The sequence below is a fragment of the Dromaius novaehollandiae genome, chromosome 1 (genome assembly GCF_036370855.1).
Source record: "Dromaius novaehollandiae isolate bDroNov1 chromosome 1, bDroNov1.hap1, whole genome shotgun sequence".
NCBI lineage: Eukaryota > Metazoa > Chordata > Aves > Casuariiformes > Dromaiidae > Dromaius > Dromaius novaehollandiae.
Genome location: NC_088098.1, coordinates 187,712,570 through 187,729,291, shown reverse-complemented (window position 1 = coordinate 187,729,291; position 16,722 = coordinate 187,712,570). Strand labels below are relative to the sequence as shown.

The following is a 16,722-nucleotide window of genomic DNA, read 5'->3' as shown; positions in this document are numbered from 1 at the left end:
GCCTAATTTTCCTTTTTTCAGATAGTACTACAGAGTTTCTGCTTTCTGCACTCATGCCTGGTCAGCCTAGGTTATTATATAATGCCTGTTCCAATAATTTTAAAAATTATTTTATGCATGGCTCAACAAGTTAAATGGGTAATAATTAGTAACACATGGTATATATTCTACACATTGCAATAAAAGACAAAATTCCTTGTAAAAAATTTAGTTTTTGTACTTAGTTACAATGCACCTACATACGCTACTTACAGCACAATTCAAGGAATTTAGTATCCCAAATACTTAGTTTGGCATTATCCATTAGGTAGACAACTAAATGATTGAACCTGCATCTACAAATATTTGACAAAAAACGTCAGACTAATGACAGTCAGGAAGAAAGTTTATAGTAAGATTTCACTTTGACTGATTTATTCAGTGCAAATTTAGTTAAGTAACGTTAACTTTAGTATAAACAGTAATTTGTTAAACAGAAAATGTTCCAGTGGTATGAATATTAGTCTTGGGAGACCTACCTGTTGCAAGCCTTGTAATCTCAGAAACTCCAGGTTTAGCCTCCCTTATTACACAGAGTTGTTGCCAAATAGTTACATTAAGATTACAGAGTATTAGGATATTACAGTGATGGATGGCATTTCTGTATGAAAGGCTACACCTGCAAGCTACACAGAGCTAGTGGATGGATCAGAGCAGTGGCCCATGAACATCTGTGCTGTTAAGCCATTGCTCCCTGGCACAGTTTGGTCTGTGCAAACTACCTCTCTTCTAAACAGTGTCCGAATACAGTTCAAAGAATAGCACAGGCCAAGGACATTCCCAAAAGGCAGCTTAAAGGCAGTCATCTGGTTTTGGAAAGTAAGAGTGTTTAGGTATTTGAGTCATGCTGTGCCAACTAACCTCAGGGCCAGAGAATGGTCTCTGGTCCATTTTACTTACTAGTACAGATATAGCCTTAGATAGCAAACTTGAAATAAAAAAGGCAACAATGCTTTTCTAAAAATTTGTAAAAGCTGTTTCTTGTTGTAAAAGCTTAAGGTAATAAGCCAAATGCAAATATTAGTGTTTAAGATCTAAATGACATGAAAGATCTACCTATTCCAAATGCATTTGCACAAACCAGTCTATACTGCTCTCATTTTATTTACAAAAGTAAAACAACAGTGGCAAACCTGGAGTAATGCCAATCTTCCTGTTTACTGAACTCATTTAAAACAGAACTAAGCTGAAGGCTGTATTGCCAACTGGTAGAAACTGGTGTAGTTCCACTGGAATTTATAGAACAGTTTATGACAACATGCAGAATTTTTATATTTAAGGCCAGAAGACTTACAGCCCCTTCTGCCAGAAGGGGGGGGGAGTAAGAGAAGAAAATGAGTGTGAAACCCCAAATTACACCAGAATATTTTTTCCCTACCATTCTCTGCAGGTATAATTGACTATGCAACTTCCAAGGCAGTGGGGGAAAAAAAAATATAAAGCCCTTTATAGAAAAATCTTCCTATTCATAGCCAGGCTGCCATGACAGAATTTGTTAACACATATACAACTTAATGAGGAATAACTTTTAACACTTTTTTTTTTTTTTTTTACACTAAACCCCACCAAAAAAAATAACACTTGAATTTTAATACATGAGTGGAAGGTGTAATCTTGTTAAATTAAAACCTGATTGAGCAAAATAGCATAGTTTTCACTCTACTGTGTGTCCTTAGCTTGCCTGTAACAAAAGCTTCACTAATGTAATTCCCTATTATCTGTTAGAGAATTTTAAAAATTATACCATTTACTGTATTTTCAAACTTCAGTTACTGAAAAAAGTACATTAGTGGGATAAGAAAAGACAGACTCTATAATGAAAACATATTTTGATTGTTGCAAATATGGTACTAAAATTATAAGACTTTTCTAATGGCTCCCTATATACACTGAAAGCAAATTTTTGTAATTGGGGGAATGTTTTAGTTCAGCTTCAGGATACAGTTTCTATCCCTTGTACATGTGTTTCTCATTTACTTTAGTGAGCCCATGAGGTTCTAAGATTAGTACTGTAATTACTAGAATTACAAGCAGAGGGAAAAAGACCCCCTGCTAAAATACAGAATAAGCTGTGGGCTGTCTTCTACCTGCCTGCATATTACTCTAAAAGCATTCTACACTTTTCTTTCTAGTACTTCAAAGACTAGCATAGAAGAAATCTGTGACCTCTACGAAGTGTGGTGACTGGAAAATATATTTTAAAGCTTTAAGTAAGATTGTATAGACAAGGTTTAGCAGCTTAGCATTTGGATTTTATTTCCAACCACAAAATTCTGTATATGCCATCAACTTGAAGGTAGTGGGTATAATGAAAGAACAAAGGATCTGAGTAGTTTAAGGGATTATGTTAGCAGATGGTAAATACTGTTGACTATTTCTAAAAACAAAGCAGTCTGGCGAAAAATAAGAATCTAGGATTTATATGCTACAAGAAGAAAATCAACTCAGAAAAGTTATTTGTGAATTGACTAGCATTTCACAAAGAGGAGAAACACAGCTTAAAAGAGGTAACATGCCTGACTAACCTACATTACAAAGCTATATTCAAAAAAACCAAAACAAGACACAGACTTTTGCTTGTTGCTAACAATCATTCACTAAAAAAAATTAAAAACAAATAGAAAGCTTGTCTGCCTTCAGTAATACACAGCTTGTCATTCCATCTCAGTGAAGGTGTGCATTCAGATGCTCTAAGTGATGCATCTGGCAATGTTGTCAGCCCCTATCCATTTCATGTTTAAGATTATCATTTTTACAAACAAGCAGAATGCTCCAAATCCTGAGATTTTAGATATGACATATGGACAAAGGAATAGAATTTGCTGTATCAGAAAGGATCAGAATCAGAAAGACCTGATTTTTTGCCAGACCTGATCTTCAGGATCCAGACCAAGTTTGCAATACTTAAGTGAAGAAAGCAGAAGCAAAGCATAAAAGAAACAGCACTTAACAATATGCATAAAAACCTCACTCAATCCAATTTTTATGCTTGTTTCCATTTAAACTGTAGAAATGGAGTATAAAGAAAATCGGTCCAGGGATCTTCAAGATAACTGTTCAACAAGCTATTATTGAAGAATATCATCTAAAGTTGTCTCACCCTTCAAAAGGAATCTTATTTGACAGTCGCAGAAGACAGACAAGTGGGAGTATTTGGTTTAAACACGACTGGAAAGAACAGATTTCTTTTGTAGTCTGCTTCTAAAGTTCCAGCATACTTAACAAGATAATCATAGACATCCTTCTTTTAGCATTCTAAACACCTGCAAGATCATGCTTTACTTTTTCTGGTGCAAAGAATTTTTTTATAAAAGGAAAGATGAACACTAACTTCTGCGTCTACATCTCAAATTAGTTCGATTCTGAATGACCACCCCTGTACTTCAAATGTCTCAATTCTACAATGTTGAATTCATTTGGTTTTTAAAATCTATGCCAGTGAATGCTAGGTATTATCCATACTCAAGAAAGATAGATACTACAGTACTGAACTGCACTAAAATCAAAAAAAAAAATCAAGTTGCTATCATGTTGAGCATTCAATACATTAAACTGATAAATTCAAATACAATTGATGCAAGCCTGTAACGGCCAAAGGAATTCTCTGAAGTGTTCTGTTCCAGACTGACGAAATTCTTTAAAGCATTAAACATTCACCAGTCACACTGTATTTTAGCTACAATCTTTACTGATAACTGTGCTATATGGGACTCAGGGAACACATGGTAAATTCCTGAATGTGATCCCACAATATATAATGTCAGATTAAAGCATAAGAAGTATTCTCTGGCAGCAAGCACAATTTGATGGGGTTGATGAGAAATCTGAAGGGCTACTAGAGAACTGTAAATGGCTTCTCAAAACCAGCAGTGGTATTTTGGACTTTACCATATACAAAAATTAAGAACATCTCATTTTTATACGTTATTATTCATAACATTTCTGGTATAGGAAGTGCTATGTTTCTCATTTTACTTTTCAGCTAGGAAAGAATTTGCAGAAACATTATTTTACTATGATAACTATGCTTTGCTGAGCTGACTCAGTAAAATTCTCTGTAGCTTTCACTATCAGAAAAATACAATATTAAATCCAGTAAAATCAGGTATGCAGGTCTCAATTTCCTCAACTGTCAACAGCATAGTGCTGGCAGAGAAGCTGTGTCTTTCCCCAAATGAAGAAACAAGAAGAAAAGGGGGATGTACTGATTGATTTTTGCCTGGAACAAACTAGTTTTGGAGGAAGACCAAAGTACATATTGATTTTTTTTTAATCTTGTCATACTACAAACAAAATGCTGCACTGTTAGAAGCATTTTTACCTTTCCCTCTCCCCCAATAGACTGTTCACCCATGAAACATCAAGTTAGCTTAGTACCATCACTGCAGTAAGATTCAATTTTCCAACTTATTTTTATCACAGACTTCTAACATTGTGTACTCGCTTCCTTTACAGAGCAGGTTTCTTATACATGCTGCCTTTTCCGGTTTTATAACCAAGAATACAGTGGCAATAGCAGGTACTACCTAGCAATGAACCAAACTAAGAATTTAGGCATTCTAAACTAAATGTAGGCATTTATCATTTGAGATTTGTGTTCTTGGTTTCAGTCTGATGTTTTACATTCATCCCAGCTTTTGCCAGCTTCATTGCCTTCCAACACCTAAACACCATTCTATTTTAGCACAACTGGAAGAACAGCAGTTCCACCTTTTTTTAAAAAAAAGTACATCTACAAATCAAATATTTATAAATGGTTTAATTGTCTAGTTTCTGTTTCTTCCCTCTGACATTTAACTATTAATGCAGCATAAAACCTCAACAGCCCAAACACAGCCAATTTTCTCTTGCTTTTGCATTTTGTATCAAGACTCAACCTACTACGACAATAATGTCTTGGAGAAAAACAAAACAAAACAATAGAAGCAGTAGCCACATCCACTAATGTATCTGGCCTTCACTATGCACAGAGAAGTTTGACAGATTACTAACTGTTTCTGTTGGACAGACACAACTCTTTTTGCTTATCTGATTCTTTCAGCTTTGTGTTTAACCCATGAAGCATTGACTTCATGAATTCCTTTTGTAATTAAATTAATTATGCACCTGCATCGATAACTGCAGATGGGAACATGATATTTTAATTAACAAAGTCAGAATCAATCAAAAAAGTCATAAATGAAAAATGCATTAATAAGCTAAAAGCAAAGTTAATTGATGTCTGAGCACAACTTTTACAAGCCTTAAAAGTAAAACAAATAAACAAACTGCACTGGAGGTATTTCGAGGATTGGGTATCATGGGAAAACTTGTTTTGCCAGAGTTGAAGACAGTGACACTCCTTACACTTTACTTTTAATTCTACATATTCTACAGTAAATTAACACACATCCTCTGAGGCATTTGGTTTTATTAAACATTCCCTCAGGAGTACTGTCATTCATCCTTAGCCACATGGGGCATTTGCAGTATATTCATTTTTCTCAAAACAAAATTACGTAAATATTTACAGAACACCTACCATTGTCACTGTCTCCTTCAGATGGGATACTGTAGCTATAGCTGTCCCATGTTTGTGCCTGTGTAAGTGTGTTGAAGGAGATAGGAGGAAGAGTGAGGGATGGGTCTGCTGGAGGGGAGTGACCGCCAGTCCAACCATGGTAGTATAAGGACCAGGAAAAAAAAAAGTGGGGGTGGGGGGGGGCAGCAGCAGAATTTCATATGTGGCATTAGGATTGTATGGTAATGATGAAGATGCAGTTCAAAGATGATTAATACAAAATGCATAATTTTTGAAGAAGAGAATGAAACATGATGCAGAATAAAGAACGAAAAGTTAAATGTTAGTACTTGCAAGTCATACATTATATGTGCAGTTAAGGCTGTTAAGCTTAACAAGATTATCATAACCATAGCACTTTACACAACTGTTTACAACCAAGTTTTAAGAAAAAGTACCCACAGATTTTACACTCTAGCCTAAAGAAACCTTGACTCTGTGAATCAATAGCTGAATGTCAGCTGTGAAGTTTCAGCAATTAAAAACTTCAGAGATTAAGAATTTAGTTATATATTGTAACTTTATGTCATAAGAACACCTTTCCCTTAATCAAAGATGAGAACGATCTATAAGTCCATATGAAAATATTACCACACTATAACTTGCTAGCTAATTTTGATAAGTAGCAACTACATTATCCCTTGGAGTCTCCTCCTATTTGAAATATGTCCTATGAGTACAAGTCCTACAAATGTTTTCCTTTTGATTTATTAACATAATAGTATAAGCCGCACTACTTTTCTTTCTTGCTGACTTTCTAGCAATAAGTCCAAACCTACAACAGGTCCACCACCCTAAGAAAATCCTGCTTCTCACCAACCTTTGCAGACTTTCCAAGGACAAAAACAGACGTACAGTGCCTCCGAAGGATGATCCTGAGGCTGCATCACAAGCCTTGGCAAACCTGCTCTGTAGACAGCCTTCTAAAAAGTGCAAATTCAGAAATGATCCAATTGGGCTTCCTAGAGCATGCAAAACTTGACATGCCCACACAGGCTGCAACAGAGTCCAGAGACTATTCACCATACAAGGATGTGGCTGTAAGAAGATACCAGGCTTACATTTCATGACTACTCATCAACTGACTATGGAGCTAAATTTGTACAGCAACACAGTCCCTACTCTCCATTCATTGTGCCTTTTCTTCTTCAACCAGTCATGGCAACACCTCTCATTTGTTCCTCAGATCCCTCAGTAGACATTTTCACCATATCTACTCTGCACTTTTGTCTCCTGACTTGCTGTGGAAAGGCTTTTCTCTTCTGCTTTTCCCAAACCTCCATTCCACAGCGTTTCAGAACTGGACAGGGACAACCTTAAAATATCACCTCCCTGCTTGCTATCTTCAGCACATCATCCGCCCTTCCTGTTTTCCATCACAGAATTTAAACCTCTCCTTCTCTGCCCCTCACAGTGATGTCACTTCCTTATGTTCTTTTGCTGTATCTGATCACATTATTCCTTATTGCTTCTACCACCAAAATAATGAGATTTTCCCTCATTTCTCCATTTTCTATGAATATTTCCAAGCTTTATCTACTGTAATCCAGACACAAGCAACTCTCGTGAATCCTCACATTAAGATGGAGACTATAAACTACCTCCATTCTGAACACTAAATTGTAACCCTAAATCAATTTAACATGGAAATTAGTACTAAGATCAAAAAGCAGTATAAACTATTTAATATTAAAGGAGAAGGCAGGCAGGTAAAGGTTCAGTAAGCAGAGAAAGTCCCCATTCTATACCATTCCAAATCAGTAATCATATAGGAGCTTAATCACACAAACTTTCTTCTTCCCCACAATTCTGGAATCTGTATTAGCAAAATGATAATTCAAACAATATCATATAAAACTTCATCTTAAACTTCTCTTCACACTCAGCTGTTCTTCTCAACAGCTCTCTCTTAAGACATGTCCTTCCCAAAAGCCAGTTCACTACCTCTGGCTGTTGGGACAGTAGGTCAGCTGAATGTGAGAGTCAGCAAAACTTTAGCCTTGAGCAGCATCAGGAATGGGAAACAATACAAATTTATGGCAAATAACAAACAGTCTTTAATTATGCTGGCAATTAGGATTCTCATGCTTTTCCAAAGTACACAGACAATCCAGTTAGTTTTCTTGGGGAAAAAATAAATACAACGAATAAATATACAGAGATTAGAACGCAGTAACTAACCCTCAAAAGACCCGTACTGTTTACTTCTAATAAACATGATGTACTCCAAAAAACCTGAAAAAGAGCAAGTTAAGCACTCTACAAATTACCAAAAGATCCTGGATTCACAAATGAAATTATACTAGGAAAATACATCTGTAAGGGAATGACTTTTTACTTTCCCATACATACTGCTTTGTAATTTTCAGCTTTGTCTGTACTTCTTTTAGCCTCTAAAGGTACAATTATTATTTCTTTGTTAATCTGTGTTGCTGCCACTACGTTCGACAGAAACTCTGAAAGAGGATAGTATCAAAATGGCACAGAAAAAAAGACAAATTAATATTCTTAAATATTGCAAGAGGTATTAGTAGATGTTCAAACCCCAAGGTCTGCCATTTTAAAGATATTAGGGCAAGAACTTTACAACACTCAGTTTCTACAATGGTAGAAACAGTATAATCCATTCATGACTCAAGTGCAAGAGATTTAAATCCATTAACTGTTCCGAGCAATTCCTTTTCAGAAAGCAAAAGCATTCCCCAGAACAACTACGGTTGTAAGAAAATTCATAATTCTTGCTTCTTTTGAACAGCAATTTTTTAGAATTTTCAAAATGAATATGAATTTGAAAAGTCCATATGTTCTAAATTATTTTAAAGGCAGAAGGAAATAATTGGAAAATCAGAAAGCCTTTCTCTACCTTCTGTGTAACATCTGACCCTTGAAAAGAATCTGTCAAAAGGTCAAATACACATATTCATTACCTTTCAAAACATTTTCTTTGGATACCAAATCAGTCATCAAATACGAATTTTCGCCATGCTTTGCTTAGCTTTAAAATGAAAGAATAAAAGGACCTTTAGTCTTGAACACATACCACTATGTGAGCTTAAGCAACTGTGGTTTATCCTCTGGAAGCACTTCGATTTGTGTGTGTACTTCAAAAAACAGGAATCATTACCAGAAGTCTAGTACTGCTTACTTTTACCTTTCCCCCAGACATAAGTCATTATGAAACAGTTTGGAAAAAATTAAATAGAAAGCAACATCCATTTAAAATAGATGAAAATAAACATAATGAAAATAAACTCTCCAGTCTTCGAAAGGTATGCTGACATATATTTTCCTTGAAATTTTGCCATATATGTTCCCCCCTGCAGAGCATGCTGTACACATTTTATTTAGAATAATTCAAAAATCAATCTTGCACTCAGGTTCAAAAGATTTATAGGAGCAAGTAATTCAAATGTAAAATCTAATGAACTATATAGCTAAAAGTCATTTTCAATGACTTTTAAAGTTCATTCCCAGAGGCCATGCAGAACTTAAATGAAAAAGCTATTAAAATAAACTACAAACTGAGCTGAAAAACTTTCCTGGAACACAGAACTGCTGGACCTCAAGACCAGTTCTGCAGCAATAAAACTGTATATAATTAACAAGCACAAGCTCAGTGACAGAATGATTCAAATTTGCACAAGACTTGCACAAAAAGCTTTAAGAGTAAGATAGTGAAGAAATAAGAGATACAGCAAGCTAACCAGCTTTCATTGGAAAAATTTGCAAGACTGACGAACATGCTGGTATTTTCAGTCACATACTGCTTTTATTTGTAAAAATATTCTTGTGTCTACGCAAAACCAATCTGAATACTACACTGAATACTACAAATTTGAATACTACATGAAAGTAGTATCAGGGGAGGAAACAATTTTCAGTGCCACTTCTCCTTTGCAAGACTTCATTTTGTCACGTTGTGCTACATAACTAATATATTGCTGTTTTATGTCAAGTTGGACTTAAAGTGTTACTATTGCCACGTTACTGTCTTAGCATGATATAAAAACTAAGGTAACATGACTGCAACTGCATGTGATGAGGTGAAAGATTCTGCAGTAATGGCTCTAGGTTGGTGATTCAGTAGTCTATGATATGCAGAGGAAAATAAATTCAGACATGGAACACTGGTAACTTCAGTTTTTCCACTACTCATAGCTGGGACCAAAAAGACATTATAGTATCAGCATACTCAGAGTGGTTAAAATATATGATTCTGTAATGGTACAGTGCAGAAAAACAACAGACAGATTACACCTAACTGCCTTTGGTATTTAATGAGGCTAACACAGCTACTTCTTCCCCGTATTCCATGGGGAAAAACTGGAGGAGTTGCACATCTGGTTCTTCCATCATTTGACCTGTAAGATACGTTGCAAGGAACTGCAACCCTTGCAATCCAAGCCCTCTAGAAATCCTCTAAAAAAGTTTCTCTAGTCTATTTGAAAAAAAATTTCCCTTTACATATAATAGTCATTAAATGCAGGACAGGTGCACTGATATGCCAAGATCAGGAAGTACCCGTTCAACTAACACTTGAACAAGAAGCCAAGGTCTTGCACCCTCTCTCACAACCCTGCGCCTCCTGTCCTCGGCAGCAGACTTCACTGGGGGCTCAACAGAACACAGGACACATCCTGCTAAAGGAGCAACACAGCCTGGGCTCATTTGCCTTTTCATGTCTTTCTCCTAAAGATTTTATCCTGCTGTCGCCACCACCTGTGCAATATTACCCAATGCAAACAAAGGGTTTTTGCCAAATCCCAAGAGGACTCATTTGCTCATCATTTAATGGTATTTTGTATATATTAAGAAATAACATATCTAAGGCATCAGGAACATAAAAAAGTAGAGCCAGAGTTTAATGGTCCAACAAACTAACAAATGCAGCTGAATGGATCTAAAGGTTTTTGGTACCCTGCCTAGCTTGTATACCATAACTACATGGGAAATGTAAAGTATCCTCTTCATGAAATAAGGTTGTTCAATAACATTTTATTTGATTTTTAAAACTTTTTTTAAACAAATCTATGGGTACAGTTTCTTAAAATATATTCAAATATGAAACTGCTGCCATCACTGCCAAGATATTTTATGATGGAAACTGCAAGGTTCTAGTGGTTTAACCAGCATTTGATTAAAAGCATTTGTGGTGAATGACAGAAACTAGAATTACAGCCTTAGGAAGCTGAATTATATTGAAAAACCTAGGGTTACTCTTTAGGGATGATGCGAGATGACTTAACAATATAGAATACCTAGGCACACAGAAGATAAAAACTGAGTTGAATCCTATAGCTAATCCTGTTTTCAAAGAAAGCTGTTCATTCAGGCTCTCAAATACATCAACAGTTGTTGTTTTTTTTTTTAAATGCACTGTTGCATGTTAATTACAAGATTGAGAGTTATGCAGATTTAGAACATTACAAATTCATTAAACTCAGCTGCTGGTTGAAGTGAACATCTAATCTTCCTATAACACTTAAAGCAAGAAAGACTCATTGACATATTTTCAGAGTAATGCATAAGCATTTTGCAAACAAGCCTAATTAGGTTTTACGGAATAATTTATGTGAATAAACTGTATTTTTTTTAATCCATACATGTACACATATTCATACATATACATACACAAATACACATACATATTTATACATATACATACACAGAACAACATAGCTTTATAGAATAATTTATTAGTAAGGGATGAAAACTGATCCACATAAAATGTGCCAAATATTTACTATTGCTATAAATTCATTCTTAAGTTGAACCTATAGCCTTAAAAATGTTCTAGTCTTCCTCAAACTGTTGTATGAAAAATGTTTTATCATTTTTCTGCCTTCTTATAGGAACCCCCCCCCCCCAGACATCCATCAATAACATATGTAAAAAAGTGTATAGAAATGTGTTGATTTCTGCTGAATGAAATAAAGAGAGGTAAAAGGGAGAAGTGCTCTGAAAGTTTACAGCAGAACAGTCACATTTCTTTCCTACATTACCTGATCGTGGCTTCAGGCCAAAAGGGATCATGTTGTTTGCTGTAGGAGACATTGTCGGACTCTTATCCTTGTTCTGTGCAATTCAAAAACAAATCTGAGTAAGAGTAACGTCCAGAGTATCTCAGCACAAGTAACTGCATAAAATGCAGAGGTTAACAGTACTGCACACTACAAAAATTCTGCCACAATCTGATCACAATATATTCTCAAAATATGTGGTACATATGCTCCCTTTCTTATTCCATCCCATTCCTTCACAAGAGAAGAGAAGTTTCTGACCAAAGACTGCAGGATTTTCTGTCTACCTGTAACTAGGTCTGATTATTTCTCAGTGTTCTCACGTAACTGCTTGGTTATTATAAAGCATACATTTTTGTGGCAGTTGTACATTTAGAAAAATAAAACAAAGACCAGTTTTTCCTTAGATATGCTTGTTTCTTATACAGCATTCATTCCTATTTTGCATAACTATTTTTCCCTACAACACTGAATTTCTGCCTAAAAAGCAGAAAAGAGGAAGTTAATCGTACACCTCAGACTTGAGCTTGAACAAGGCTAACAGTCGCAGCACAAAGAATGGAGTAGCAGCAGCGTTTAGGAGAAGGTGAGGTATAACCATCATACCACCAATAGTAACTCTGGAAAAGTCCTACAACCAAGCTCCCTAAGGGGAATGCTATTTAAAAAGTTATTGCTTATGGAGCCAGGAGCTATACGGCCCCATCCCTGAGGCTGGTGGAAAGTAGCTAGGGGCCTCTGCTCGTAAGGAGGAAGAGAGCAACTATAAGTTACAGTAGAAAGAAAATGGTCCTCCTCTTCCACTTATATGTGGTAGCTCATGAATTCGTAAGATGCTCATATATAGTGTTGTAGGGAGCAACAAGCCCTGTTTCTGCACAGGAAACAAAGGCAAAAATAATTTCCATAAGGAATCCCTCAGAGCTTTCCCTTTCTGACCTGCTGCTATCCGCACTGTGAAAGCTACAGCATCAAAAAAAAAAAGTTCCTCTCTGAAAAACTGAAGGACATGACAATTCATTGTGCAAAAACAAATCACGCTGAAATCAGTGGAAATTCTTGTGGAACAAGGTAAGAGTCAAAAAAAGAAAATGTGGCAAAATGAGCAAAATGTAAAAAAAAAAAAAAAAAGTAAATATTTTATATGGAAGTACATAAATAAGAAGCATATCAGAAATTACATTTTTATACTTAAATCCTTACGAAGATGAGAATGAAACAAACAGGCCAAATGAAAGTCATCACTTACCAGCTCATACAGGTTTTCTGTGATATTCAACTACTTAGCTCACTTTTGTATATTAAATATTCATGCAGTACGTTAAAAAAAAAAATACCATGTCAACTCATGATCTACAAATCACAGACCCAAGAATGACACTAGTATCTTACCTCATTGTGAGAGCTTTGTCCGCTTGTATTCCAAACAATTAGATCATTCTGTATGTTTGGGGGAGAGGCAGGGAGAGAAGGCAGAGTGGAGGGGGAAAAGAAAAAAAAAAAACTGTTTCAGCAAGGGTATTAGTCATATACCACCACAGGGTCTTTCCCTGAAGATACTTAAATACGCATTAGTATTTAATACTTTCCACCTTTAAAGCATTTTTCCAGCATTAGCTGGAAAGATCTTTAGCTGAAAAAAAATCCTGAATAATATATTTGTTAGATGAACTAAAGATACCATTTAAAAAAAACCTCTCTCTAGCAGAAATTATTTGCACACATTGTCTTTAATTTCTTAGTTTCAATACTGATTCAGAAGTGCATTTACCATAATATTTTAGTATTACTTGGTTCAAATGTAACAGCTAATTTTGTTTCACAGAGGTAATAATTAAGCTATCACCAATAGTTTAATATATTAATATATTTAGATTTAAAAAGAGAAGTATTCTGTAAGCAATTCATTTTAGAATTGCAATATAACATTCCTTTTGTTACTGCTTTTGCTATAGTTAAATGTTTTCTGTTTAACTCATGTTAATAAAAATGAAATACAATCGTTAATTCTGTATCAGTCATAAACCAGTCAGCAGAAACAGACCTGGCATAGGTAAAAACAAATTATAATTCAATTCAAAATCCTTTCTATAGGGCCAATTTTTTCTATCAAGAAGGAAATGGAAACAAAAATAAAGCAACACTCAGAGAACGCTTGGTCCCAACAGTCACAGAGCTTTCCAAAAGTTAGCAAGATGGGAAGAAAGACTACACACCCATTTTGCTGCATTCTTGGCTACCTCTCAGGCTTAAGAAATTCCTCAGCTGAGGACTGCTCTCATAATCTAATCTTACCTCAACCATAATATTCCCTAGAATAAACAGCAAGAATGACATGCTAGTTATGCCTACATTACAGGTCAAATCTCTCAGTGTGCAGGTCACTAATCAGAATTTCGAATTTATGCTTAACTGTAGTGATACAAATGCTCACTGCACTACAGAATGTAGTATGAGTACATATTTGCTCTTGCCAGATGTGTAAGCACCATCTGCAAAATATTAAGTGCCATCAACTTCTGTTTCACTTAACAGAAAGTCTCTAGTGCTTTCACCTACATGACACAGTCCAGACCAGACAGTCCAGGCCCTCTATAAGAGCTTAGGAGATTTTATTCCTACTTTTTAAAAGGTTCTTAAAAGTGAGTCAGCAGTGTTCTTGTTAAAACAGCTTCACTAAAATACAGAGACAACACATATTCTGACACTGAATTAGATTTATGTGTAATCTCAAAATCGTAGTGAGGACCGTTTCAAATACAGTTTGGTGACCTCAACATCTAAGGATGATGGTAAGTTCTGGATGCAACAGAAAAATAAAGTTATGAAACAACTCAAATGTTTTCTGAATTTCATCTTTTAAAGAAAACATTTTTGAAACTTTAAAACTAACATCTCAACCTACATATAGTCTTCTCTGTAACATTAAACATATTAAGAATACTGCTGTTCACATAAACTTAGCGGTTTATATAACTACCAGAGCTGGGGTATTTGGGGAGAGGGGAAAAGTAATCAGATGTTTCTTTTACCAAGGGTCTAACTTGTGAGTAGACTTATTTTCTCTAGGGGAATACAGCCACTGCAACCACTATGGAAGTCCTACCTTCCAATAAATGTTATCACTTTCATTATACCAGCTCTTTTCTGAGAGCTAAGTCTTGTTTAACCACTCATTTACAATCAAACCTTGAGACACGTGCCAGGGAATAAAACCTCAAAGGGCCTAAACCCACTATTATTTCCATATAGAAACAAACAGAAGGCAACTACTCATTCTGAGTGTTCCCACATTTATTATATCCTCCATACCTGACTCAATGACCAGTTTTTACCCTGTTCGCATGTTCTGGCTTCAGTCTTGGCTTTCTCCATAATCAATTCCCTCCTCTTCTGAAATTCTAGTTCCTCTTCAGCATTTTCTTTCTATAATATATATACTCTTTAGACTGCATATAACTAGAAATAGAACTGTAATTTTTTTAGATAACAGTATCTTAGAATAGTTCTTAAAAATACTGTGATGAAAAGCCAGAAAGAAAAGTAACAAGACACCATATACCTGCAATTCCAGCATTTACAGGTAGATAATTTTGAAAATCTAAACAAATTACTTTTATAAAGAATACTAGATCACCAGTCAGAATACAGATAAAGCAGCATACATCACACTGTAAAACTCCAAATAATGCTATACATACTCTCTATAACTGTAGTGTCAGTGCCTTGGGAAAATGATAATCTTTAGCTTATAAAACACTTTAGGGTTATCCATAATGAATGTACTATTTTCTTACACCAAACTAGGGAGATTTGAGGGGAGGAGAAAGAGTATGGGTAGCTGAGCTGTATAGCCAGTAATGTATTTTCACAGCCAACAGAATACTTGAAAGAGATGGCCCTGTGGAAGGGTAACAGTGACTCTGCAACGAGGAAAGCCACACAGAGGGGGGAAAACTGAGACAAAAAGAAATTGATCATCCCAGAAAATTTAAAAACAAACAAAAAGTCTACAAAAATGTTCAAAAGAATTAGTTGTGACCTCCAGCCTACTAAATTTTTCCCTTCCCTACTTGGAAGACTAGTAATTCATGAAATTGTTGGCTTGCTTCCTGTCTTTACCCCAGGTATTTTGCAGTAATATGCTTGTCAACATACCTGACCAAGGGAGGACATCTCCATCTGCATTTGACTGCTATGTATAAAGACAAAGAAATGCAATCATGTTATTGAGTGTGTAGAAGCTTGAATATGATGAATCTAACAAATGTGTTATTTTTCTAAAAAAGTTAGATAAACACACATTACTGCAGATTCCTGAAATTCTAAAACTGCTGTTGCTTCCATGGGAAACAGATTCACAACACTGCTCTCTGAAATATCCATATCTAATCTGCAAGGTTTGAAATAAAACCATTGCACTGGGAGTATGGTCTTGTTAACCATTCTGTTCAGTATTTCATTTCAAACAAATGGATATGTAAAATATTTTTAGTCATGCTTTTAACCTGTTCAGTATTATCTCATAACCACCTGTTGAAATATTTCTTGATACTTCATTATCATCAGTTCTGTCAAGGCAAAATTAGTGCCTTCGTTTGCAAAATATATCAAAACAAATGGACCTGTTTAGCACAACCAACCATGCCATTATCTAAAACACTGCAGATTTCTATGTCCAGCTTCTAGCACCTTCCTTGTGTTGGAATAGAACCCAAAGCCTTAATGTAATATTCAAACTTTATATACAGTGCACAAGAATAACGTAGCACAGTAAACAACAGTAAATTACAATAGCCAACAATTTGAAAGAAGGCAGTCAATATGGGAAATATGGGAGTGAACACATCTGAAATAAACATCTGAATGTGCAGAGAGAAGTGGAGTCTCAAATCTTTTTTGGCACCAAAACCGCAATACTGCTTCTGTGCACATAAGATGCACGGATTTGAGATCCTGCCGAACACTAGGATGACAATAACTCTCTTCCTGGATGTGTGTCTTACAAGTTTAATAATCATATTTGTTAATAAACGTGGCTACAATTGGTATGTTCTACACTGAACTTGTGTCAGTGAGAGTTAGGTGTGCTTCAGTGTCACC

General features: G+C 35.5%; 1 protein-coding gene across 3 annotated transcripts in view; it reads right to left on the bottom strand.

The window, feature by feature from the left end:
- Positions 1 to 16,722, bottom strand: part of LRCH1 (leucine rich repeats and calponin homology domain containing 1) — a 141,617-nt gene that overhangs the window by 31,678 nt on the left and 93,217 nt on the right. For all 3 annotated transcript variants that reach the window (XM_064504849.1, XM_064504851.1, XM_064504850.1), the window contains exons 12-15: positions 15,778 to 15,814; positions 14,932 to 15,045; positions 13,012 to 13,059; positions 11,602 to 11,674 (exon numbers count right to left, since the gene is read on the bottom strand). In XM_064504849.1, the coding sequence (XP_064360919.1) occupies positions 11,602 to 11,674; positions 13,012 to 13,059; positions 14,932 to 15,045; positions 15,778 to 15,814 (272 nt within the window). The remainder of the gene's footprint in view (positions 1 to 11,601; positions 11,675 to 13,011; positions 13,060 to 14,931; positions 15,046 to 15,777; positions 15,815 to 16,722) is intronic.